Source organism: Apodemus sylvaticus, chromosome 11 (genome assembly GCF_947179515.1).
Source record: "Apodemus sylvaticus chromosome 11, mApoSyl1.1, whole genome shotgun sequence".
NCBI lineage: Eukaryota > Metazoa > Chordata > Mammalia > Rodentia > Muridae > Apodemus > Apodemus sylvaticus.
Window position 1 is genome coordinate 33,675,430 of NC_067482.1, and position 25,371 is coordinate 33,700,800.

The 25,371-nt window shown below is 42.4% G+C and overlaps 1 protein-coding gene across 3 annotated transcripts in view; it reads right to left on the reverse strand.

Annotated features, from left to right (window-relative positions):
- Positions 1-25,371, reverse strand: part of Cep135 (centrosomal protein 135) — a 62,434-nt gene that overhangs the window by 23,581 nt on the left and 13,482 nt on the right. For all 3 annotated transcript variants that reach the window (XM_052198348.1, XM_052198346.1, XM_052198347.1), the window contains exons 8-14: positions 23,796-24,011; positions 20,544-20,609; positions 17,612-17,750; positions 15,720-15,943; positions 11,334-11,486; positions 10,140-10,292; positions 6,305-6,382 (exon numbers count right to left, since the gene is read on the reverse strand). In XM_052198348.1, the coding sequence (XP_052054308.1) occupies positions 6,305-6,382; positions 10,140-10,292; positions 11,334-11,486; positions 15,720-15,943; positions 17,612-17,750; positions 20,544-20,609; positions 23,796-24,011 (1,029 nt within the window). The remainder of the gene's footprint in view (positions 1-6,304; positions 6,383-10,139; positions 10,293-11,333; positions 11,487-15,719; positions 15,944-17,611; positions 17,751-20,543; positions 20,610-23,795; positions 24,012-25,371) is intronic.

Consider the following 25,371-nt stretch of genomic DNA (forward strand, 5'->3'; position numbering starts at 1 on the left):
CAACCTCTTATCTGTTACTCCAAGCCAGTGAAACCCAACAGCAGATGCAGACAATACAGAAGCCCAAACAAATGAACCAGTCATATCTTTACTGACCCAGCTTACAGAGCAGGGAGTGCATCTGGTCTAGGAGCTGTCATGTGCCCACCTTACATTACAACAGCTATCAAGAAATGAACTACTGACAACATGCCCTTGCTATGACCATGCCTGCTGTGGCTGGAACATGCAGCGTCCACGACAGACTGGGATGATAACCGTGCTCACCACGGTTGGGGACGTGGTAGACTCTTCAGGGAGCAGGACCTAGTAGAAGCGAGGAGGCTGTTGGGGAATGGCTGACAAGATGCATCATGGCTCTGCCTCTTCTCCTCGTCCCTGTTCGCAGGGCTAGTCTACTGGAGCCTCTCCACCACCAAGTTCTGCTTTGCGTCAGAACCAAGCATTGGCTTGGACCCTTGAAACCTAAGCCCAAGGAAGCCTTTCCTTAGGCTGCCTGGTTCACAGAAATGAAAGGGGACAAATACTGAAAACCAGCAAAAAGAGACATGGGTTGTGGAGACTCCTCAGCTCAGAAACCTCGGGACCAGCTTGTGGAAGGGATCTAAAACCAAGACGGCTACAATACAGAGCTGGTCAGGCAATTCTGATGGGAGGAGAAAAGACCAGAATGCTTACAGGAATGTGGATGGCTAAGGCCAGGTTCATAGGTCTCACATGGGGACAAAGATTCTGGAAAAGGATGAAAGCCATTGTGTTACACTATGGCAAAACATGTACACTTTGTCCATTCCCTGAGACTTGTGACTATGTCACAAGCATGAGATAAAAGTTGACTGACTATGGACTCAACTTCCCAATAAAAAGACATAGACTAACAGACTGGATAAGGAAACAGGACCCTACATTTTTCTACATACAAGAAACACTCCTCAGTGTCAAAGACAAAAACTACCTTAGAGTAAAAGGCTGGAAGACAATTTTACAAGTCAATGGTCTCAGGAAACAAGCCGGAGTAGCCATTCTAATATCAGATAAAATTGACTTTCAACCTAAAGTCATCAAAAGAGATACAGAAGGACACTTCTTGCTGGTCAAAGGAAAAATCCACCAAGAAGAACTTTCAATTCTGAACATCTATGCGCCAAATGCAAGGGCACCCTCATTCGTAAAAGAAACTTTACTAAAGCTCAAAGCACACATTGCACCTAACACAATAATTGTGGGTGACTTCAACACTCCATTCTCCTCAATGGACCGATCAGGAAAACAGAAACTAAACAGGGATACAATAAAACTAATTGAAGCTTTGAACCAATTGGACTGGACTGATATTTATAGAACATTTCACCCTAAAACAAAAGAATATACCCTTTTCTCAGCACCTCATGGTACCTTCTCCAAAATTGACCATATAATTGGTTACAAGACAGACCTCAACAAATATAAGAAGATCCTATCGGATCACTATGGAGTAAGAGTGGTCTTCAATAGCAACACAAACAACAGAAAGCCCACATATATATGGAGGCTGCACAATAATCTACTCAATGACCCTTTGGCCAAAGAAGAAATAAAGAACGAAATCAGAGACTTTTTAGAATTTGATGAAAATGAAGGCACAACATACCCAAATCTTTGGGACACAATGAAAGCAGTGCTAAGAGGAAAACTCATAGCCCTGAGTGCCTCCAAAAAGAAAATGGAGAGTGCATACACTAGCAGCTTAACGACACACCTGAAAGCCCTGGAACAAAAAGAAGCCAATTCACCCAAGAGGAGTAGAAGACAGGAAATCATCAAACTCAGGGCTGAAATCAGTCAAGTGGAAACAAAGAGAACCATACAAAGAATCAACAAATCCAGGAGCTGTTTTTTTTTTTGAGAAAATCAACAAAATAGATAGACCCTTAGCCAGACTGACAAAAGAGCAGAGAGAAAGTATCCAAATTAACAAAATTAGAAATGAAAAGGGAGATATAACAACAGAAACTGAGGAAATTCAAAAAATCATCAGATCTACTACAAAAGCCTATACTCAACACAACTGGAGAATCTGGAGGAAATGGACAATTTCCTAGACAGATACCAAATACCAAAATTAAATCAGGACCAAATAGATCATCTAAACAGTCCCATAACCCCTAAAGAAATAGAAGGGGTCATAGAAAGCCTTCCAACCAAAAAAAGCACGGGACCAGATGGTTTCAGTGCAGAATTCTATCAGACCTTCAAAGAAGACTTAACACCAATACTCTTCAAACTATTCCACAAAATAGAAACAGAAGGAACACTACCCAATTCCTTCTATGAAGCCACAATTATGCTGATACCAAAACCACACAAAGATCCAACAAAGAAAGAGAACTTCAGACCAATTTCCCTTATGAACATCGATGCAAAAATACTCAATAAAATTCTTGCCAACCGAATTCAAGAACACATAAAAACAATCATCCACCATGATCAAGTAGGCCTTATTCCAGGGATGCAGGGTTGGCTTAATATACAGAAATCCATCAACGCAATCCACTACATAAACAAACCACAAGGTCATTTCATTGGATGCTGAAAAAGCATTTGACAAAATTCAGCATCCTTTAATGCTTAAAGTCTTGGAAAGAACAGGAATTCAGGGCCCATACCTAAACATAGTAAAAGCAATATACAGCAAACAGGTAGCCAGCATCAAACTAAATGGAGAGAAACTTGAAGCAATCCTACTAACATCAGGGACTAGACAGGGCTGCCCCTTTTCTTCTTATCTTTTCAATATTGTACTTGAGGTACTAGCTCGGGCAATTAGACAACATAAGAAGGTCAAAGGGATACAAATTGGAAAGGAAGAAGTCAAACTATCATTATTTGCAGATGATATGTGATAGTCTACCTAAGTGACCCAAAAAACTCCACTAAGAACTCCTACAGCTGATAAACAACTTCAGCAAAGTGGCTGGTTATAAAATCAACTCAAGCAAATCAGTAGCCTTTCTATACTCAAAGGATAAGCAGGCTGAGAAAGAAATTAGGGAACTGACACCCTTCACAATAGCCACAAACAGTATAAAGTACCTTGGGGTGACTCTGAGCAAACATGTGAAAGATCTGTATGACAAGAACTTCAAGACTCTGAAGAAGGAAATGGAAGAAGACCTCAAAAAATGGAAAAACCTCCCATGCTCATGGATGGGCAGGATTAATATAGTTAAAATGGCCATTTTGCCAAAAGCAATATACAAATTCAACACAATACCCGTCAAAATCCCAACTCAATTCTTCATAGAGTTAGAAAGAGCAATTCTCAAATTCATCTGGAATAACAAAAAACCCAGGATAGCTAAAACTATTCTCAACAACAAAAGAAATTCTGTGGGAATCAGTATCCCTGACCTCAAGCAATACTACCAAGCAATAGTGTTAAAAACTGCATGGTATTGGTACAGTGACAGGCAGGTGGATCAATGGAACAGGATTGAAGATCCAGAAATGAACCCACACACCTATGGCCACTTGATCCTCAACAAAGGGGCTGAAAACATCCAATGGAAAAAAGATAGCCTTTTCAACAAATGGTGCTGGTTCAACTGGAAGTCAGCATGCAGGAAAATGTGAATTGATCCATCCTTGTCTCCTTGTACTAAGCTCAACTCCAAATGGATCAAAGACCTCCACATAAAGCCAGACACTCTGAAGCTAATAGAAAAGAAACTGGGGAAGACCCTTGAGGACATCAGTACAGGGGGAAAGTTCCTGAACAGAACACCAATAGTGTATGCTCTAAGATCAAGAATTGACAAATGGGACCTCATAAAATTACAAAGTTTCTGTAAAGCAAAGGACACCATCAAAAGGACAAATCGGCAACCAACAAATTGGGAAACATCTTCACCAATCCTACATCAGATAGAGGAATAATATCCAATATATACAAAGAACTCAAGAAGTTAGACCCCAGAAAACCAAATAACCCTATTAAATGGGGTACAGAGTTAAACAAAGAATTCTCACCTGAAGAACTATGGATGGCGGAGAAACATCTTAAAAAATGCTCAACTTCATTAGTCACCAGGGAAATGCAAATCAAAACAACCCTGAGATTTCACCTTACACCAGTCAGAATGGCTAAGATTAAAAACTCAGGAGACAGCAGGTGGTTGGTGAGGATGTGGAGAAAGAGGAACACTCCTCCACTGCTGGTGGGTTGCAAATTGGTACAACCACTCTGGAAATCAGTCTGGTGGTTCCTCAGAAAACTGGGCATGTCACTTCCGAAAGATCCTGCTATATCACTCCTGGGCATATACCCAGAGGATTCCCTAGCATGTAATAAGGATATATGCTCCACTATGTTCATAGCAGCCCTATTTATAATAGCCAGAAGCTGGAAAGAACCCAGGTATCCCTCAACAGTAGAATGGATGCAAAAAATGTGGTATATATACACAATGGAGTACTATTCAGCCATTAGAAACAATGAATTCATGAAATTCTTAGGCAAATGGATGGAGCTGGAGAACCTCATACTAAGTGAGGTAACCCAGTCTCAAAAGGTGAATCATGGTATGCACTCACTAATAAGTGGATATTAGCCTGGAAAACTGGAACACCCAAAACATAATCCACACATCAAATGAGGTACAAGAAGAAGGGAGGAGTGGCCCCTGGTTCTGGAAAGACTCAGTGTAGCAGTATAAGGCAAAACCAGAACAGGGAAGTGGGAAGGGGTGGTGGGAGAATAGGGGGAGGGAAGGGGGCTTATGTGACTTTTGGGGAGTGGGGAGCCAGAAAAGGGGAAATCATTTGAAATGTAAATAAAAAATATATGGAATGAAATAAAAAAAATTATATATAAAAAAAGTGACTGACTGATTAGCCTGGGGGAGGAGAATTTAAGGCAGTCAAGCACACAGGCTTGTTTCTCAGCAGCCTTTACCTAGGTTTATGGTAAGAACTGGGAGCGAACACCAGAGCAGAGAGTTTGATAAACGTGAAGTTCAGTCAGAAAATAAATGAAAGTGAGGCCAACAAAGGAACAGCTGCTGAAGAAACTCGCTACACCGTGGAACAGGCTAAGAAGCCTGAAGTGCTTAGCAAGGCTGTGCTCACCTCTGCTCAAGGCAGGAACAGAACAAACCTGTGAAAGGCTGGGCTTTGAGGAAGGAAGAGGTGCGCCCCTACTCCCAGCTTGGGAAATGTCTCCCAGTGTTCAGCCACCCGAGGACTCAGCCGTGGCTGCAGCGAGGCCCCAGTAGGCCTGGCTAATGCTCACACTGGCAGCAGACATTGAGTGATCCTCCTGCTTCAGCCCTGAGTAGCTATCTCTAAATAATCTTAAAATGATTTCTGGTTATGGTCTATTTGAGGTAAGAAACAATTTCTTATTCTTTGAATCTTCATATATGTAGGTATTCATCCAGAAAAGAATGACTAAATAATCATTCTGTGCTCACTGATCTAGATTTCTGTATGTATTAAGTTCCTTTTATGTATATTTGTTATATTTGGTTTTATCGATCTTTATTAGTCCTTACCTTAATTATAATGGATCTAAAACCCAGCATCATGTTCTTTAAACTTCTATATGATTTTTGGCTCTTAGTTTCTGAATAAATTTTGGAATTTCAGAATAGCAAACTATAGAAAATATATACTATCTCGTGAGTCTAGAATGGTTGCATCTGTATTGGACATACATACAGGTATTTTTTCTTGTCATTATTTCCTGAACACGGTATAACAACTGTTCACACACATTTACATTGTATAAGGTATATGAAATCATACAAAGTCCTTTAAATATGATTTGAAGAATATGGGAAAATATATAGGTTATATTCAATATTATGCCACTTTTATCCACTTTTATACATAAACGTGAAGTTCTTCAGACTTAGGTATCTGAAGAAGTCTTAGAAGCAATCTCCTACATATGCTACAGGCTAATTATAAAGAAAATTAGGAGTGAGTTTCACTTTTTAGTCTGTATGTATTACATAATTACTCTTCTAAGATCAAACCATAGTCATCCCAGCTTGCCACTTCTGAAGCCTGTAACATTCCAGGTCTTACGTGTGGCCTGTGTGTTGTTATATTTTCTCGGAAATTCCAAGAAACAGAAACATTCCTCCTATGTCAAAAATAAAAAGCTGAAAGAGAAGAGCCAAGCACCTGGCCTAGACAGGAAGCCGGATTTGAACCACGTGCAGCCCTGCGCTCCCCTGCAGACTAGTTTCCAAACCATCCAGTATGCCAAAAGCACAGTAACTGGCAGTCATTCAGATGCCCCAGTCCTCTCATAGATTACCTGGTGGTTAATATATGTCAAATGTTCAATAGTTTTCTCTAATTCTGATTTTCCAACAGCATTCCTTTCTTGGATATTCTGAAAGAGAATTTTATAGAAAATGTTCATTTGTATTAAATACTCACAAAAGTAAGCAATACAAGTTTGCAGAGCTATGGTTCCTATTTCATAGAATCTATGAATGTTATAGAAAGGTCAGACATTTTATAAAAGCATTCTTTCAGTTAGAAAAGTTTTATTTCCTATCTTCATGTTTCATGCAGAAGATAAAATGGGAGTGAACTCAATTATAAAGATGTGTATAGATTGAACCTGGTTAACAGGCATCATACAGGGAACACCACACCTAGTCACAAGCTCACAATGTAACCTCACAAGAGGAGATGTAAGGGCCCACACACACCTCCCACTGATACTGTGACAATGCTGCTGACTGGACTATTGTAGCCTCATGCTAGGTTAGCGCTCTACTGCTGAGCCACAACTCGGATGCAAGAAAAACAGGATACAAAGAAGAACATACATGATCAGACACAGGCAGTAGACCAGTGTGAGTCCAGTTGTCAGAACTGGCTGGTCAGGGTATAAATGAAGGCTAGTTTTCTCATTTCTTACCTCACTCAAGTCTCAACTGCTGCCGAGGCTAGGATACACAATGAAATGCTCACTGAGATTTCTAGCAAAGGTGCACACTGTATTTGATATTTAGATTATACGTCTGGTTAAAGAGATGAGTGCTATGTTAATTAAATCACTTAAACAGTGTTGATATATGCTCTATATAAAGCACCAAGCAAGGTGTTAGGGCACAACCATCAGTAAAGTCTCTGATGTCATAGCTTATAAAGTCCTGTAAAAAAGAGAGACCTTAAACAGGAAACCATAAAAGCAGAAGGTCAGGAGTTTCAAGGTGATCTTCAGTTATAAAGAACATTTAAGTCAGCCTGAGCTACATGAGACCTTGTCTTAGGAACAATGAGTACTAGAAAGTGCCCTGCAGAGCTGTGCCCAGCTGAGGACCCTGCATGCTGCAGCGGGTGTTCACCTAGGTAAGATGTGCCCCTGATGTAACTGTTATGGGGTAATTGCTTTCTGATTAGACTTGAGGACTGCTCCACAGAAGGGGACTGTCTAATACTGTAAGTCTGATCAAGTCAAGGGCCCAAAACTGTCGAGGTCTACAGGGTAGAACCTGTTATTGTTCTAATGTTCTAAATGGCCATGATGTCGAAGTGCCTCCAAATATGTATGTTTGTACCTACAGACCCAAGCTTGGTCAGAGAAACTTCTTCTTTGCAGTGGGCAGGAGTCAGTGGAGACACACACAGCTGCCTAAGGGTTTCGAACAAGAGCCTTACACTGGACACTGGGGTCACCTCTCCCTCCCCAGCCTAGGATAAGGGAACATCACAGAAGGAGAGGCAGAAAGGATGTGGGGCTGGAAAAGGGAGGCTCCTGTGATGGCACACATGGCTGTCACACTCAGGCTGAGTGTGAACTCAACAGCGGCTGAGTTATGTGCACAAGACCTAAACAAGAGTCAGCCAGTGACAATTCCTGCATAATGGGGCAGATGGGCTCCAGGCCACACCATTCATTGAGGAGATACTGCAGCTTGAGGAGAGAGTCATTTTCTTTTAAGGATATGGTTGTTGACAGGATTCCTATGCCCCAGGGGATGGCCCCACAAAAAGAAACTAGAACCACAAGGGAGCTGGGAGGGGTTAGGAGGAGCACCTATGATCACATTTCATTGTTTGTGTGCATTAAACTCTCAAGCATATAGGAAAAGAAATACAGAAGAGTGAATATTTTCCTAGACAAAGAGCTTTATTTCTATATGTCAAAAGGAGTCTAGAGCCTGGTGCTCAATAACTAGCATCCAAGGACAAATGAGAGGACTGCAGAGAGGTGGAGACCTTTACCATAGTCGGCAGAGGACTGCTGGCAAGAGTCCTTTAAGCCAGAAGCCTTGAGAAAAAGGAGAGAAAAACAGGAAAAATGAGCACAGGGAAAAGAGGACAGATTGTGAAATGGGCCAGGGCTGATCACTAATGATCTTGTCAACAGGTAAGGAGTCTAAAATCAGGCCAAAGGCCCCCTGGTAGTAGTGCATGACCAGCAGAGGAGGGCTCGGTCTGGAGAGACAGAGTGAGCAAGGAAGGAAAGGAGCTCAAGGCGATGGACTGGGTCACAGATGGGCCAGGCTGGGCAGGGAACTCATATAACCCAGGGCTCTCCTCTGTACACAGGAGCTGTCAGGGAGGCTTCTATGAGGACCCACTGGGCTGGCTCATCTCGCACTGGGGACAGAACTCTCATGGGCGGGAGGCAGCACTGGCAGGCCTTGGCTGGCAGCTGTGACTCGGAGCTTTCTGGGGACCAACAGGAAACACTCCAGAAGGCTGAGGAGTCACATGACTAGTTCTGTTTTTTTAAAGTAAAGGTCTCTTGGAAATTCACAAAAGCCTGCCTCCTCCAACCCAGAAGGACTCTGATAATCTGAAGGCAGCTTTCTGAGCTGCTAGGACTAATGCAGTTTTAAAGTTCTATTTTTACACATGTGGTCATTATAACAGATATGGAAAGGGTAAGCAGGAAGTTTGTGCTAGAGGATGCCACACTGCCCAGACACTTTCTCTCTGTTAATTTTAACTTTTTTTTTTTTAAATTTCTAGAAGAAAACATTCCAAAAGACTTCAATTAAAAACATTCTTACACTATCTTTGGGTATAAAACTTTAACTGAAAATTCATAACATAAAGATTATGCTTAAAAGGCGTATTTTTGTTTGTAATTTTAGTGGCTACTTTGAAGGCATATTTCATAATATGAACTGGAAGTAACTGTGGCTTCTACAATAAGACTACTCAGACCTCACCATGTGGATGTACTATGAAATAATGCCTTGGTGTGTTAACACACTTATTTAGGAACCATTGTAAAAATTATGATCTACCCAAGAGAATTGAAAACATCACACAAATACTCGTACAAGCACTGCTCATGGGTGAACTGCAAGGATATCATGCCAAGAGCTACCAAACACTAAATACACTTGTGTGGGTTGGGGACCTAACTCACTGACTCAGTGGTAGGGAGATGGCTTTGTAAATGCAAGGCCCTGAGTTCAATCCCCGGCACATAAGAAGAAAAGAACCACCTAGTTAATGACTCTGCTCAGATGAACTGTCCAGGGAAGGCCAAGTCACAGAGGTGGAAACTGAGGTAGTGACACCTATGGCTCAGGAGGCCAGGGCTAGAGCTATTACAACAGACAAAGGGTTCTTTACTGTTGGGAGGAGGTTTTCTAAAGTAAATTATGGTGACGATTATAAAAGACAGGGAGAAGAAGAACAGCAAAAGCCACTGTACTGTCCCTTCATTAAATAAATTGTGTGCTAAGTGAAAAATACCCATAGAGTCACTTAAGAAAGAAAAAAAGGACGCCACACTTGAACTAAACAGTCCTAGGTTCAGGGTGTGGCTGTAAGGACTGATAAGGAATGTCTTGAGTTTTGGGGGCCAAATATGTCTTCTTAACTCTGCCACCATGGTAACAAAACTAGCTATGGACAACACTTTATCAATGGTGGAGTATTCTCAGTGGCTACTATACTCAAAAAGGGAGTTCAGCCAGGGCTGGCATGCTGTGCCCTGCTGTGCCCTGCCATGCTGTGCTGTGCCAGGCCAGGCCGGGCCGGTCTGTACAGCGACTTCACTGGAGCGCAGTTACGAATGGAGGCAGTGGGGTGGGTCTAATGAGTGCACGCTACTTTACTCCCCCAATACCTAATAAACCACATTTCAAAAAGCTGTAAACTGCATTACTTACTTTCAATTTTTCTTTCAGAGCTTCCTTTTCTGCCGTAATTCTTCTTAAGTCAGATAACGCTCGTTCTTTCTCCTTTTCTATACAGCTAACAAGATGGTTGGGGGCTGTGGAGTTGCTGGACTCCTGTCTTAGGGCAGATAACTCTTCTTTTGCCTTAGAGAATTAAAAGATATAAAATACTTAGGCTATATTCCATTTTTAAAGGGGTTGGAGTTGGGATATATTAAATACATGCTACTTTCCCTTTCTTCCCAAATCCCAATAAAATAAGAGTAGCAGGATGAAAATTAAATCTTAAAGTCCCAGTGACAAGAAGACAGAGAGGCTGAGGCCACACCACACTGGAAACTAAAAGCAGCTGGCTAAAGAATTAACTAGGCAGACTCAAGAAAGCTGAGGGCTAAGTCTACTGTGGAGAAACTCCAGAAGTGGATCCGTTTAATTAATGCACTGCCAAGTCCTAGAAAAACTCACAGAAATGAAAATGTTTCTTTTAACTTACATGTCTTCCTCCTGTCAAAACAGTAAGGGGCTTCATGGGAGGCAGGTGCGGAGCAGACCAGCTGCCAACTCCAGGATCTGTTCAGTCAACTCAGCTGCTGCTAAGCCAGGCTCTGTAACAGGGCCAGGCTGCTGGCCTCCCCAGAGCAGATTTTCCCCAGGAGCTAACCCTTAAGAGTATGTGTGCAGCACCATCTCCCACCGACTGGCTAGACTGGGCTAACAGGAAGCTCTGGAGAGCCACCTGTCTTGACACCCCCCCCCCCCCCATGTTTGGGACTTGACCTCCCGTCCTCAGTGCTTGTGCAGCAGGTTCTCTGACTTGGAGCCTAACAGGCAAGAGCAAACAGGAGGTGCACAGCCATTTCATCTCTGGGACCTGGACAAGAGGCAGCATGTCTAAACCCAAGGACAATTCTAGCTCAGAGCCAGCTAAAGTCTGGTCAGCTAATTTAGAAAGACTATCTCTAAATGACTGACAGCGATAAGCTAAAAAAGCGGAACAAACATGACAAAAGGGGAGAGAGAACTGTCTGTTTTGAGAACTCCATGCCAGCCAATACTACCACTTATCATGTTAGTGAGGAAGGAAAATCACAAGTCCCCAGTGTGATGAAAACTTGTAGGACCCGGTGGTTCTGTTATAGTAACTGTTCTAAAGCTCTGTTGAGTTAATTAGAAGCAATGTCTTACTTCCTTATACAAGACACTCAGTTTGTCCCTTTCTGCCGTCAGCAGCTTCACATTGGACTGTATGTCCTCCATGTATTTCTCGAATCTTTCCAGCATGCGCTGAAGCTCGTCCCTTTCCCTTGTGATCAGGTGAACATCCAAATTGTAGTCACCCTGAAACGTTACATTGCAAAGGCGAACATTATCACATGTAATGATTATGACTGTGTGGTTGTCACAATTATGCTGGTGACGAGGCTCACTGAGCCAGGCCAACAGAAGAACAGATGCTCTAATGTAATTAAAGAACTCCTGAGAGCACGCCAGGAGAGCAGACGCAAGCACTGGCAGTAACGGTGCAGATCCCTGGCTCTAGGTTCTCAGGAGGGGACACGGCTACCAGAAGGGCCACCTGTGCAGACCTCATTAGATGCTTCCTCAGCTGATGTCCTTAGCTGTCCCTATTACATGCAACACCTAAGCTAGAACCTCTAGACAAGGACATGAGCAGCCCCCAGAAACTCGTTATATGCAGGAAGTGGTGGGTCCACGCTGGAATCTTTGGGAGCAGAGTACAGGGCATTCTGTCAAGCTCCCATGTCACTCTGACGCATGGCTAAGTTTTCACAGTCATTACATTATAACTCTCTGCCGAGGAGAGTCCCGAGGCATGTGTGCACCTGTTCCATGTGACTGACCATTAAAGTCAGCTTCTCAGGTACAACAGGCCCAGTTGTCCTAGCTCCAACCCACATGAAGGCTACCTGTACAATGGTCCAAGTATCAATGATTGGGATGGCCACTTGCAATGTCTTAAGGAATCTATCCACTATCACAGTATGATTCTAAAGATCCAGTCTTCACGGCCATCATGAAAATGAGATGGTAAATTTACAGCATATTAATGTTAATGAACTAAATATAGGAAAAGCTAATAATTGCTATACTAGTGTGGTGGTTTGAATGGCCCCTACAGGCTCCTATGTTTGAATAGGTGGTCCCAAGTTAGTGGAACTCTTCGAGAAGAATTGGAAGGTGTGGCCTTGTTAGAAGAGGCAGGCTTTGAAACCTCAAAAGGCTCCCTTTCCCAGTGTGCTCTCTGCCTCCTGCTCGTGCATCCAAAGATGAACTCTCAGCTGTTCCTGCTGCCATACCTTTGCTCTGCCATCATAGACTCTGCCCTAACTCTGAAACTGTAAGCCTAATTAGACACTTTGTAGTAAGTTGCCTTAGTCATGGTGTATTGTCACAGCAAGAAGTAACTACAACTGGAGTCTTGGCTTATAATAATTGATATCCACTGAGCATATACAATACCAATAAAGACTCAATAAATGCTAAAAATGTGTGAGGGAGCCTCCTCTTAGGAAAATGCTAGTCTTTTTTTAAACAAGCACAGTTACAAGCATGATGGACACAACTGGGTGCCATGGACACATTAAAGGCAAGATGTTGTACACAACAAGAGCAGGTCAGGATTTCAAGACAGCCCAGGCTTAAAACCATAGAGGAAACCCATGACCTCGCTACCACTTAAAGCATCTCACTCCATGCAGTCTGCACAGATCCTAGAAAAGGAGCACCGGGAACAAAAATGCAAGGCTGTTTCATCACTGTCTGTGCCTCGGCTTACATATCACTTTCTACAAAGTTCTTCATGCAATTCAGATATACATAAAACTCCAAGTATTCTGAATTATCTGTACAGTCTTCATTGGCACTTAACATAGATGAGATCTTACAGCTACTTAGCAGTCAGGGTTGTGGCTCAATGGTAACATACCCCTCAAATCTGCACGATGCTTTTAATGCACTCACTAAATTGAATTCCTATGAGAGACACAGGGGGTGCCTGTTCCTGTCATTTTGTGTTCAGTACCTGGGTATGGTACCTCAACATTTCCTGGCTGGTCTGCTTGAGCAGGAATCCTACACTTTTCTATAAATATATCTTATATGTAATAGTTACATTAGTATTACTGTAATGTATGCTAATTCACTCCCTTTCTCCATTCTATTATTCTCAACATATTGATAAGCAACAAGGCACTCATCAAGAACTCCTCTTCTTCTTATTTCCAGACAGGGTTTCACTATACAGCCCTGGCTGCTCTTGCCTTGCAGGCAGGTTGGCCTTGAATTTGTGGCTTTCCTCTTGCCTCTCCCACAGTACTGGGGTACAGATGTAAGTCACCACAGAGGAGTAGAACTAATCTCTACAGTACAAGCCTCATTCATAGCAGAGAGTATCTACCTGCTGGACTGAACCATCTACACAGATCAGAGATGCTTTAAACCTGCAAGCAAGTAAGGAAGAAAGCATTTTCTAGGTGGGAACTAGACACTGTTAGAGGATCCTTCTGTAGACCTGCTCATGCAGTCTTTATAGAAGGTGCAGTTCTTTTTCTGGGCCTTCACACGAGGACTTAGGGCTGCAGGGATCAGCTTCTCTAGGGTCTATCATACACTGATGCTTGCACTCATGTCAGGTTGCCAACGCCAACGCCTGTGCTGTGCTGTCCCCAACTCAGGGATCCCAGTGGGTGTAGTTAAATGGGAAACACTCCCAGCAAAGACAAGTGAAATCATGAAATCTTCCTGACCCACGGGGCTCACAATGAAGGTCACTAACAATAAATGTGTCCTATTTTTGTGATTTTTTTCCCTTATTCTAAGAAACTGTGCCTAACAGCTTACCACAAATCAGGGAGAAGACAGCCACAGCAAGCACCAATGCAGCTAGAAAGAGGGCTCTGTTGTCTGTCTGCCAACAAAGCACTTAAAAGATCGACTTTTATGTGGGCAGTGTGTTCCCCAGGCCTCCATGCTCACGACGGTCTCACACACTCATGTGACTCACATACTTACCACGGCTGGTCACCATGCCTGCGGCTTATTAGACTGTAAAACAATTGGAATGGTCTAACTTTTTGAACTTTACAAAGTAATTCTTTGTCTGTGCCAGATAACGTAACACTTGAAAAACACAGAGGAGTTGAAGAGGCAATGGTATCTCTTAACTGTTCCCCTGCCTCACCAGTGTCTCAATTGCCTTCCCACTGTGAACCAAGCAACTGAGTATATACTTAGTGTTGACATGTTTATCTACTTAACATTAGATGCCACTTATACATTTTGAGATTCTTTTCACAATAAAAATGAACAATCCAGTGACTTATTTCTCCTGAGAAATAAAAACATAATTAAACGTAAATGAGCACTGTCTTTTCCACCAACTCATTCTGCTTACAACAGATAGCATAGAGTTGATACTAACCAACAAACTACAGCCATTAGCCAATGAGGTTGAAAGGAAAAGCCAAAGCAAAAAGCATAGAACTATCAGACAATGGATACACGGTCTTCATGGAGAAGATAACAGAACGAGTAAAGTTGAGCCAAATCTGAAATCACATATTCTGAGCTGATGGCTGTCCCAGCTCCATTCTGCTCTACCTTCTGTGTAGATAACACTGCTGTCATGGAAATCCTTAGGACATCTATAGCTCCAAAGCTTTAAGAAAAGAAAGAAAGAACAACCTAAATACAGTTGATAGTAGCAAGACACTGATAGCGATTAGGACTTAAATAGGAACACGTGACTTTAATGTCTCAGAAATCATGTTCAACTTCGAATATCACACACAGTGGCAGATACAGCTAGGAAACACCGTGCAGAGGTGTTTCCTGAGAACAGAACTCAGTGTCAGAACAGTCATACATGTGCTTCATTACCATCTGGGCCAGTCTTCCAAATGAACATTTTCACCAACTTGTTCCAGGAGGCTAACAGAGTAATCTACTTAGCATGCACTTCTGATGTGTATATATATGTGTGTGTATGTATATATATATATATATATATATATATATATATATATATATATATATATATATATATATAAAACCGCCCACCCAGCAAAAAGGGGGCTAGAAAAGACATGGTCAGTTAAACGTGACGATGTTCCTGACTCAGCCACTGCAGCTGGGAATGACACAAAGGCCAGTGTGTGCCGTGAGGACACAGCTACTCCTTCAGCAAAGGTAAAGTGCAACTGCTCCAGAACACAAACCCTGTCGAGAGCAGAAACACACGGTAGTGTGAGTCTCTGAGCTCCAGGTTTTGAAGGCCAACATGCCTTTCTCATGGCTCAGCTATTCAACCTAAATGTATAGGAATCAAAACGTTTCCCTTTACTGTTGGGTAGTTTTCCTAATAATGCTGGGTTCTCACATTGCAAGTTAAAGAATAAAATAAAAGTCAAAATTAGGACTTTTTAAAGCATGTGTTAATTAAGTTTCATTTAATACAGCAATAAAACAAAAAGGTTTATCACGTGCACATGCACACACACACACACACACACACACACACACCCTTTTGATTACTCTTCTAGAAGGTCTTACCTTTTCTGAGCATTTGACTATAGGAGATTTTTCCCGAGCACAGTAATTAGCAGAACAAGATCTCCGCTGGATGAGATGCTGCAGTTTCTCCAGCTCTTTCTTGTAATAATCGCGCTCTTCCTCTATGCCTTTCAGAAATGTGTCTAGACGAGAGGGTGACTTGTCTCGACGTTTTATCCCGTGTTCTAGCCTCATCCTCTCAACCTCCAGAGTCAGTTCTCTTTCTGCAGATTACAGTGTTAACCTTGGTAACGCTGCATATATAATGTGAACTAGTCAAGTAAATTACAGTGGTTAGCCTTAGTAATACTGCATATATAATGTGATCAAACTAGTCAAGTAAAATACAGTGTTAGCCTTGGTAACGCTGCATATATAATGTGAACTAGTCAAGTAAAATACAGTAGTTAGCATTAGTAATGCTGCATCTACAATGCAGACTAGTCAGGTAAATAAATAATCCACAGAGTGAAAACTTAGCAATCACGAGCTGTTCTTGTGTCAACCACAAGGATCTGACCATACTGGGCAAATACTGAGGAAGAATGAGAAGACAACACAAGAAAAACATTAACATTGATTAACATTCAACAGGTGAATGTCACCCTGTTGGTGTTATCACAGGTGGATACTGTTTAGTACTATAAAAAAAAGCAATGCACTTCTGGGAGGGGGGCTTCCTAGAGACCCCAAAGGAGCTCTGAATGGGACATACCTGTCAGCAGCATGCAGCAAGCGTACTTCACTGACCTCCAATTTAACACTTGCACAAAGAAACCAAAACAACTCACAGTTTTCTTCCAATAAACACAGCTATTAGTTTTCCCTGCTGTTATTTTTGAGAAAGGATGTCACTACGCTGTAAAGACTGACTCAAAGTCCCAGGTTCAAACTGGTCTTGTGCCTGCCAAGTGCCTGGTACTGTAGGAGTACACCACTGTATCCAATCTACTTTACAAATTACTTTTCCATGATCTAAAACAAAGCAAACACTAGCAGTTTCAGAGTTCAGCCTAGAGGGACAGACACATAGACACTGACTTAAGAGCTCAAGGGGAGGCTCCCAGGCCTGACACTACTATTCCTGATGCTAGGGTGTGCTTACAGACAGCAGGCTAGCATGACTGCTCTCCGAGAGGCCCAACAAGCAGCTGAAAGAGTCAGATGCAGACACTTACACCCAACCAATGGAGAGAAGCGGGGAACCCCTGTGGTTGAACTAGGGAAAAGCTGGAAGACGCTGAGGAGAGGGGCGACCCCATAGGAACACCAGACTAACCTAGACCCTTGAGATCACTCAGACACTGCCATCTTCCTCTTCATTTGTTCAACAGATACAAAGTCCATTAGATGCAGCTGGCCAACAATCCCAGACATTAGAAAACTCATGAACTGACCATTTCACACCGAGAAGAAATGGCCAGGAAGGGCAGAGAAGGTAGGAAAGTGAGAAGGAATGAGCAACTGTGGTTAACTTAGGAAATAAAAGCTTCCAAGAGAGGAGCATGCACTTCATTGGGTGAGGGAGCAGGTGGAAGGGCAGCTCTGCTGGTGAGGTGAAGAGGCTGGTGAGGGGAGGACAGAGCCTCCTGGAGTGGACTGAGGAGCTGTGGGGTACTGGGTGATCAAATGCGGACACTGCGGGCAGATTTAAAGGCCACACAACAGGATTCCTGAACTCCAATTTTCTGCCATTTCAGAACGGTCTTCTCTGGCTGTCTCAAAGGAGCAAACACTTCCATTGCAAAGCACTCAAGTGGCCTCTCACGGTACAGGGCAGGGCTCCTACTATGTCCACACCGCCTAGCGTTGTCTGTTTCACAGCCAGTGCTTAACAAATGGTTGTTAATAGACACACAAAAGCTCACCTGCTAATAAAAAGAGCATCTTACCTGTGACTGCAAGACTTTGCAGTTTTTTGTTAAGTCTTTGCTTTTCTTGTTCAAGCTGATGAACAACAGCCTCCAGGTCTGACTTTAAAAGTAGTTCACTGCTCAGTCTCTCCTTCTCCTTAAGGCTTACGTCTAATTCCTGGAAAATGGTAATTCTAAATTGAGCATCTAATAACCTTAGTAACCCTTGAAGCAATTACATGTAAGATGGATACTTTTATAAGCATGTATACACACACATAAATACATATAGCAGTATAGACAATATACGCATAACAGTATATTCATATGTGTGTGCACGCGTGTGAGCATGTGTGCATATTCTTTTAGTGACAAATGTCCATACAAGAACAGCCCTGTCCCGAGGACCACAGCTGCCACTCTGTGCTGGGACTCAGATCACTGCCAGTCTTAGCCCTCATCAGAGAAGCTTCTCATTGCAGGTGGAGGCTAACACATGGAGACGCATAAGTGGACGATGTGTGGAGAGTGAGTGACTTCTGTACTCAGTTCTAAATGGGATGTGTTTATCAAATGCATCTGGAGCATCTGGAAAGAGTATAAGAGCCAGAGATGGCGGATGGCTCCAGGGAAGCAGTGTCTCCCAGACACGGCAGGGCTGACGCGCTCCCGGAGGCTATGGCAGAGTGCACAGGGCTTGCACAGGTCCAAGGCTGACAGGGTGGCAGCAGAGAAGGGAACGTGGACAGTCTCCCGCCCCTAGCCAAGAGGCTGTCTGTATTTGACACCTGCTGGGAAAGGGACATCAGTTTTCCACAATGGAGTGTCACTCTACATATTAACCACCCAGAGCAGGCTCCATGCCCAGGAGAAGTTGCTAACACTTCTCCTGGGCATAGGCAATGCTAAACAGACTCCATGGTTTTTATATGTGCTTTTTGTTTTGTTTTAGTATTTTTTTGTCTCTTTCTTGTTTGTTTTCACCTTTGCTTTTTCGTTTTGTTTTTTGAGAGGATATGAAAATTGGGTAGGTAGGGAGGATCTTGGAGGAACTAGTGGGGAAAAATATGATCAAAATTCATTGCATGTAAAAAAAAAACTTAAGAAAAAGTGAACAAATAAACAAAGGAAAAAAATAAACATACCATGAGACCCAGATGCTAACAGATGCTCTTTTGTGGAAAGTGGAATCCTTACATTTTGTAAGTCATTTGCTTAGAATATATCCTACTTCTCTCTAACTGAATATGCACAACTCAATTTACTAATACCTACTCTTAACTAGGGCAGCAGAACAGAGCTAGGGACACAGTCACTGTTTCAGCCAGGGCAAGTGCTTAGTAAGCATTAGCTATCAGTATCACTGTTATATCAGAAATACACACAATACAGAAACACTAACAGGAAATAGAAGAAACTCCTGAAAGTGAGTGTCAGCCAACATTATTGAAAATCGATCATGGATCTGAGACAAGCCCTGTCAATCATCGCTTGCACTCACGATGTGCATACAATAGTGAACAGCAGCAAACCCTCTTGCACACAGAAGTCATGTTCCAAAGAAAACCTCATCAACATCCCCATTACAGTTATGAGACTCAAGAGTGAGCTCCCTCAGCAGGCTTAGTTAACAGAGTTACTCGATGCTAGAGTCAAGACTTGCTGAGTTCAACTTAAAAAGAAGCCACTATCACTGGACAGTGGTGGCACATACATGTCTTTAATCCCAGCATTTGGGGACAGAGGCAGGTAGATCTCTGTGAATTTGAGACCAGCCTGGTCTACAAATGGAATTTCAAGGCTGCCAGGACTGTTACACAGAGAAACCCTGTCGAAGGAAGGAAGGAAGGAAGGAAGGAAGGAAGGAAGGAAGGAAGGAAGGAAGGAAGGAAGGAAAGAGGGAAGGAAAGAAGGAAGAAAGGGAGAGAGGGAGGGAAGGAGGGAGGGAGGAAGGAAGGAAGGAGAGAAGGAAGGAAGGATGAAAGATGGAAGAAAAGAAGGAAGAAAAGGATCGAAGGAAGAAGCCACTATCATGAGCTCTTCATACCAAATGTACAAAAATCTATAGTGAATGCACGCTACCATACCATAGAAATGTGTGTATCCCACATACAGCACATAGTCTATACATAATGAAGAGTTGCAAGTTACTGTCAGCCTTTGTTTCTAATCTCACAGGAAACCCTTCTGACATAGAAGGCTGTCACGCTGAAGAGAGCGCCCCGGCCTGGAGTGACCACCAGTTTTAACTTGTAAGGCATTCTGCTAATTTCATGCAGTCTCTGTATCGAGGGGTCTCCTAGCATGAAGCCTGGCTTTCTCTCTCAAAGGCCACAGGGACAAGCACTGTGACAAGGAAAATCACTTGAATGACACCAAACAAAGTAATTTCAAGAAGTATTTTTATAACAATCAACAAATAAGTAACTACTAGTTATGATGTTACTGTTATCAGTAACCAGAGAAGCTATAGAGTAGTTAGAGGAATATAGATTTGCTAATGAGGGTCTCAAATTTTCAGTTCTACCTACAAACATCCGCACTATGAACGGTTAGAGAATAATATCAGTATGGAATTGCATAATCATACTGTGGACCATTTACGCTCAGTTGTGGAAAGGAAAGGAGTTCCCATCCATACTGCGACCTCACAAACCATAAAGAAAGAAGAATCGTGCTGCAAAAGGACGCAGGATTCATCATTCACCATATGGTCAGAACTCTAGACCCTGACAGTAGGTGAGCAGCTGTCAGGAGCGCGGCAGAAGGAAATGGGGTCCCTCCTCATGGGTATGAGGTTTCTTTCCAGAGTGATGAATATTCTGGGATTGGCAGTGATGGTCGTACAGTTGTGTGACTGTGTCCATTAAGATGACTGAATATTATCCATACACACTGTACCTCAACAGACCTATGAAACAGGCATCAATCCGGTGCCAAGGACACTGGCAACAGAGAGGCATCAACTTACCCACTGCAGTTTTGACATTTTTTCCTCAAGGTTCCGCCTTTCACAGAGGTTTCTTTTAATCTCTTTCTAGGAATAAAAAGCCCATTAGGTGAGGATCTAAGTTAAGACCCCAAGACTATCCGTCACTATGGCGACCTGAAGGAGAGCAGCTGGTCCCTCAGTGCTAATGTGAACGGGCTTATCAAGGGAAGAACCGTTTCTCCCTTCTTGGCCCTCAGCGATGGGGAATGATGGCAGGCAGTTCCTGACCATGCCCTTCCCTGCTGTCGGCCTGCTTTTACCAACCTGGATCGCTCACACTGCCACCGAGAGAGAGCAGAAAGCCAGTAGCATATTGGGATCCAACAGCAACTTATTGTTGCTTCAAGTTGACATCTGTGGGCCTCGTCAACAGGCCACGAAGTACCACGTTCAATGCATTGTATGTGAAAGCACCGAAGACAGAGAAAGGAGTAGAAAGAGAGACTGGAAAGAGACAGAGGTGTACTGCAACACACTAAAACCAGAAAGCAGAACCCAAACTACTGAGTTACCCCACCTCAGACAGCCCAGTTCTGAAGATCAGAACCAAGGCCTCACACCGTGTGAGGTGAGCACGCTACACACTGGGTTACACCCCTGATCCATGGCTTCTTCCAAGGCTGTTGGCTGGCTCCTGGAGTCCATGTACACTTTGGGACTATTTTGTACTTTTGCAAAATCTGGCACTGCATTCTGATAGGACGTGAGTGGAACTCCTAAGCCACACTCACGGGCACACAGGATGCCTCTGCACTCACACGCTCTTCTGTTGTCGTTCTGTTGTGTCTTAAGTGTCTACCTCACTGCTTAACTTCATTCCTTCTGATGTAGTTACAAATGGGATTTACTAATTTCTTTGTTGGATATTTTTATATTTAATATACAGAATGCATCTGGTGTGTGTGTATGTGTGTGTGTGTTAACATGCAATTTTGTTAACTTGTTATTCTATTTCACTGTGAGCAAATCTTTGGATTTTCTACAATTAAGATCATGTCATACGTGATCAAAGAATTGTTACTCTTCTTCTGTTTTGCTATTTGTGTCTAATTGCTGAGGACTTCCAGTACTGTGTTTTAGTTTAGCTTAATTGTATTAAGATACATTTCGGAGTATCCCAGGCTAGCCTAAAGCACAGTCTTACTGCAAATGCTGGGATTCCTAGGCACCTCTAGCTCAGCACGATGCTAAACAGAAGTAATAAACATATCTTAGACTCACTCCTGATTCTAGGGTAAAGGATTTCAGTCTTTCAACACTGAGTGTGTTGGCTGTGGGCTTTTTATTAACAGCTGTGTTCTGTTGATATCGTGTCCTTCTCTTTCACTAACTATGGAGTTAACACTGCCTAATACAAATGCAGTGATGCAGACAGTGGGCTTCACACTGGGACCTACCTACTCTTGGCAGGAAGAGTTCCCAAGCATGATACCAAGCTATGGGCACAACCAGTCTTGTCTTGGCCTGTGGTGCTGGAGAGGGAGCCCGGGTGTTCTACACGCAGCCTCATCTTCCCGTGCCTAGCTTTCTAGTTAGTTAATTTACACCTGGTGCTCCTTAACTTTGACGTGCCCCAGAGTCTCGTGTGGTCCAGGTACGTGGGAGTTCTCCACTCTTCCCCTCCCTTCATAACTGCTGCTAGCACGCTGCTTCAAAGAAATCCCGTTCATGTTTTATAAGCACACTATTTCAAGAGTAAAAAAAACCCTTTGAAGCATCAGATACATAGATCATTTAAGGCTAGGCAGGAGCTGGCTAAAGGCTTTATTTTTCTCCCATTACATTTCACTGGGATGTATTTCAAATACAAATTTACTTTTAACATACTTAGTAGCACTGTGTCTGTCACTTTGACCTAGTGATCACTAACAATGGTAATGATAATACCATACAGAGGAGTATTATGACACTTTGAACCTTAGAGTCAAAGACTTAAAAAAAGAAATTCAATTCATACATGGTTTTATTCTAGGACAGTATAATAGACTGATCATAAAAAGGGCATCAAGTATAAAATGTTAAAATGGGGTATAATTTTGTGAGACTTTCAAGGAAAAGGGTCATTTGGACTCACTGTTGCATTTTAAATAACAGTAAAACTTGCTTTAAGAGATTAATATTATAATCAGGAAAATTCACCCTATACATCTTTTTTAGAAGAAAGGTGAAGAATGGTAGTTATCAACTATAAAATTTACAAGGAAAATGTTGTTAAAATGCTTTTAGGGGGCTGGAAAGACGGCTCAGATGATAAAATGCAAACTGCACAGGCTTGATGGCCAGAGTTGGATCCTGACAAGCCCTACCCTGGGCTGACTGGCATCAATCGCCTGTAACCCCAGCACTAGAGAGTCTGAGATGGGGTCCGCAGGGCAAGCTCACGAGCTAGACAAGCTGCGTCAGTGAGCTCGGAGTTCAGGAACAGAAACAGTCCCAATAAATAAATAGTGATAGAGGCAGACATCCAACGTCAGCCTCAGGCCTCCACACACATGCTCATAGGTTGGCATGTTCACCAACGCATATATGCGAGCCTACACACGTGAATAAACACACAAACATGCATGCACATGCTATAAACACATAAACACATGCAAAAATAATCTTTCAAGGACTCTTGGGTTAAATCTGACAAGAGGACAGACTTCAGAGATAAAAGGACAGGGATGGAAACTACAGAGGAAGTCAGGACAGAGTCTAGACATTTATTCTATGAACAGGTGTGATTCAGGAGAACTAAACCAACTAGGACAGAGGCAATCTCTTAGAGGGTGGAAATGACGCTTAAGAAAACCTTGGATTATGGGGGTGGGGTGGGGGCACCGGCCGCTCTTCTACAGGTTCTGAGTTCAATCTCAGGAACCACAGAGCGACTAGCAGCCATGTACAACAGGATCTGATGTCCTCTGCTGCTATGCAGGTATATATACAAAACATAGAGATAAAATTTTAAAGTCAGGCATGGTGGTGCACGCTTTTAATCCCAGAGGCAAAAGCAGGCAGATCTCTGAGTTCAGAGCAAGTTCCAGGACTATCTCAAAAAACCAAAAGCAACCCAACCCAACCCAACCCAACCCAACCCAAAACCCAGCCAAACAAACCTCCTTTGATTATGAAAGGCAGAATCAGCCCCCCAACCCCAGCAAAGGCCAGAGCTGAGCAGGCTCTCTAGAGCCCCGCCCCTCCCTATGCTCAGCTTGGAGCTGAGGTCACAGCCCAGGCCCAGCTCACCTTTGCCTCCCCGAGCTCCTTGTCTGCGGTCTCCAGCACTTGCTCCTTGTGCCTTTCCAGCTGCTGGGCCAACTGGTCGATCTCCGTCAGCTCCTGGCACAGCTTCTCGTTCCTGTTGCTTAGGTTCACGACCTCAGTTGTCACTGTTTCCTTGGTTTCCATGAGCTCTTGAATGTGCTTCTCCAGTTCTTTATTCGCTTGCTGAAGGAAGTCAACCTAAATCCAATTTATAATCACAGTGATTAAGTATATGTAAATCGAAAAACTATCCAAAATTCTGAATTTTCAAACTAGAAGTTTTAAGCACTATATTTTAAAAGGTGCTGAAGTTATTAACTGAAGGTGTATTACGTTTTACAGTTAAAAATAGCTGTATTAAGTAAAAATATAGCTATTTTTGTATGTACAACCTTAAATACTATTTTTTTCTACCAAAACTCCCAATATGACTTTCATAGAAATATATGTCCACTGGCATTGATTTTCAAATACAAAAGGAAAGGATAAGAAATTTGTGTGAACTTGTTCCCAACAGAGCTTTAAAACTATGTCAATACTGTGACAATGGCATTAACTTGGGCTACCCAATGCAGGAGCTACTGGCATCTAGGTGTTGCTGCTGAGACTAGAAAGATGGCCGGTCTAAACTGAGATGTGCTATAAACGTAAAACACACGAGGTGTCAAAGTCCTGGGCTTTTGTTTGTTGTTTTTTTAGAAAAGTAAAAATTATTATATGCTGAAATGAAGTTTTGGATCTATTGGATAAATACATTATTTACAATTAATTACAGCTGTCTGGATTCACATCACCATTGGACAGCGGTATTTGAATGTTGCTCTACAATCTTTGAACAAACTCTGCCCAGCGACACGCAGATAAAACATGAGGCTTGTATGTCCTTGCACCATGCCTTGATCTGAGAATGAAAAGGCGGATGGCGAGGACTAGACTTGGGTTTTGCACATTACAAAGCATTTTATTACAAAGCTACATGTGCACAATAATAGAGTATATATTAGGATATGATATATACTATGTATGTAAAGTATAAAATAGATATATAGCATATATTATAGCCAGTACATATAATTAATGGCATACAGTATATATATGTATTATGTATACCTTAAAATCATCTTTTACACTATAGTCATTAAGTTTTTAAAAATACAGAGCCATTAAGAATTTCCTAATATACAAAATTGAGCTTTTAAAATATATTTTAAAATATTCTTTGTGTTTTCTATATATTATATATTTTGTTGTTTGTCTTTAAATAGAGTCTCATGTAACCCATGGTGGTCTAGAATTTACCACGGGGCTGAGGCAGGCCATAACCTGATCTTTCTGCCTCTCTCCCTCCCGAGTGCACAATTACAATTACCACACTTCACTTATTCACAGGTTTGTTGTTGTTGTTGTTGTTTAGGGCAAACTGAAGGCACTGCCTCGGGTCTATGGTCCTTTAAGTTTGTAACATCAGTCCTATCTTACTTGCGGCTTCATTAAGCAGTTTGATTTCTCAACAGCTACCCCTTATTTCTACAGACTCTGGCTTTGTCAGAAACCCTCT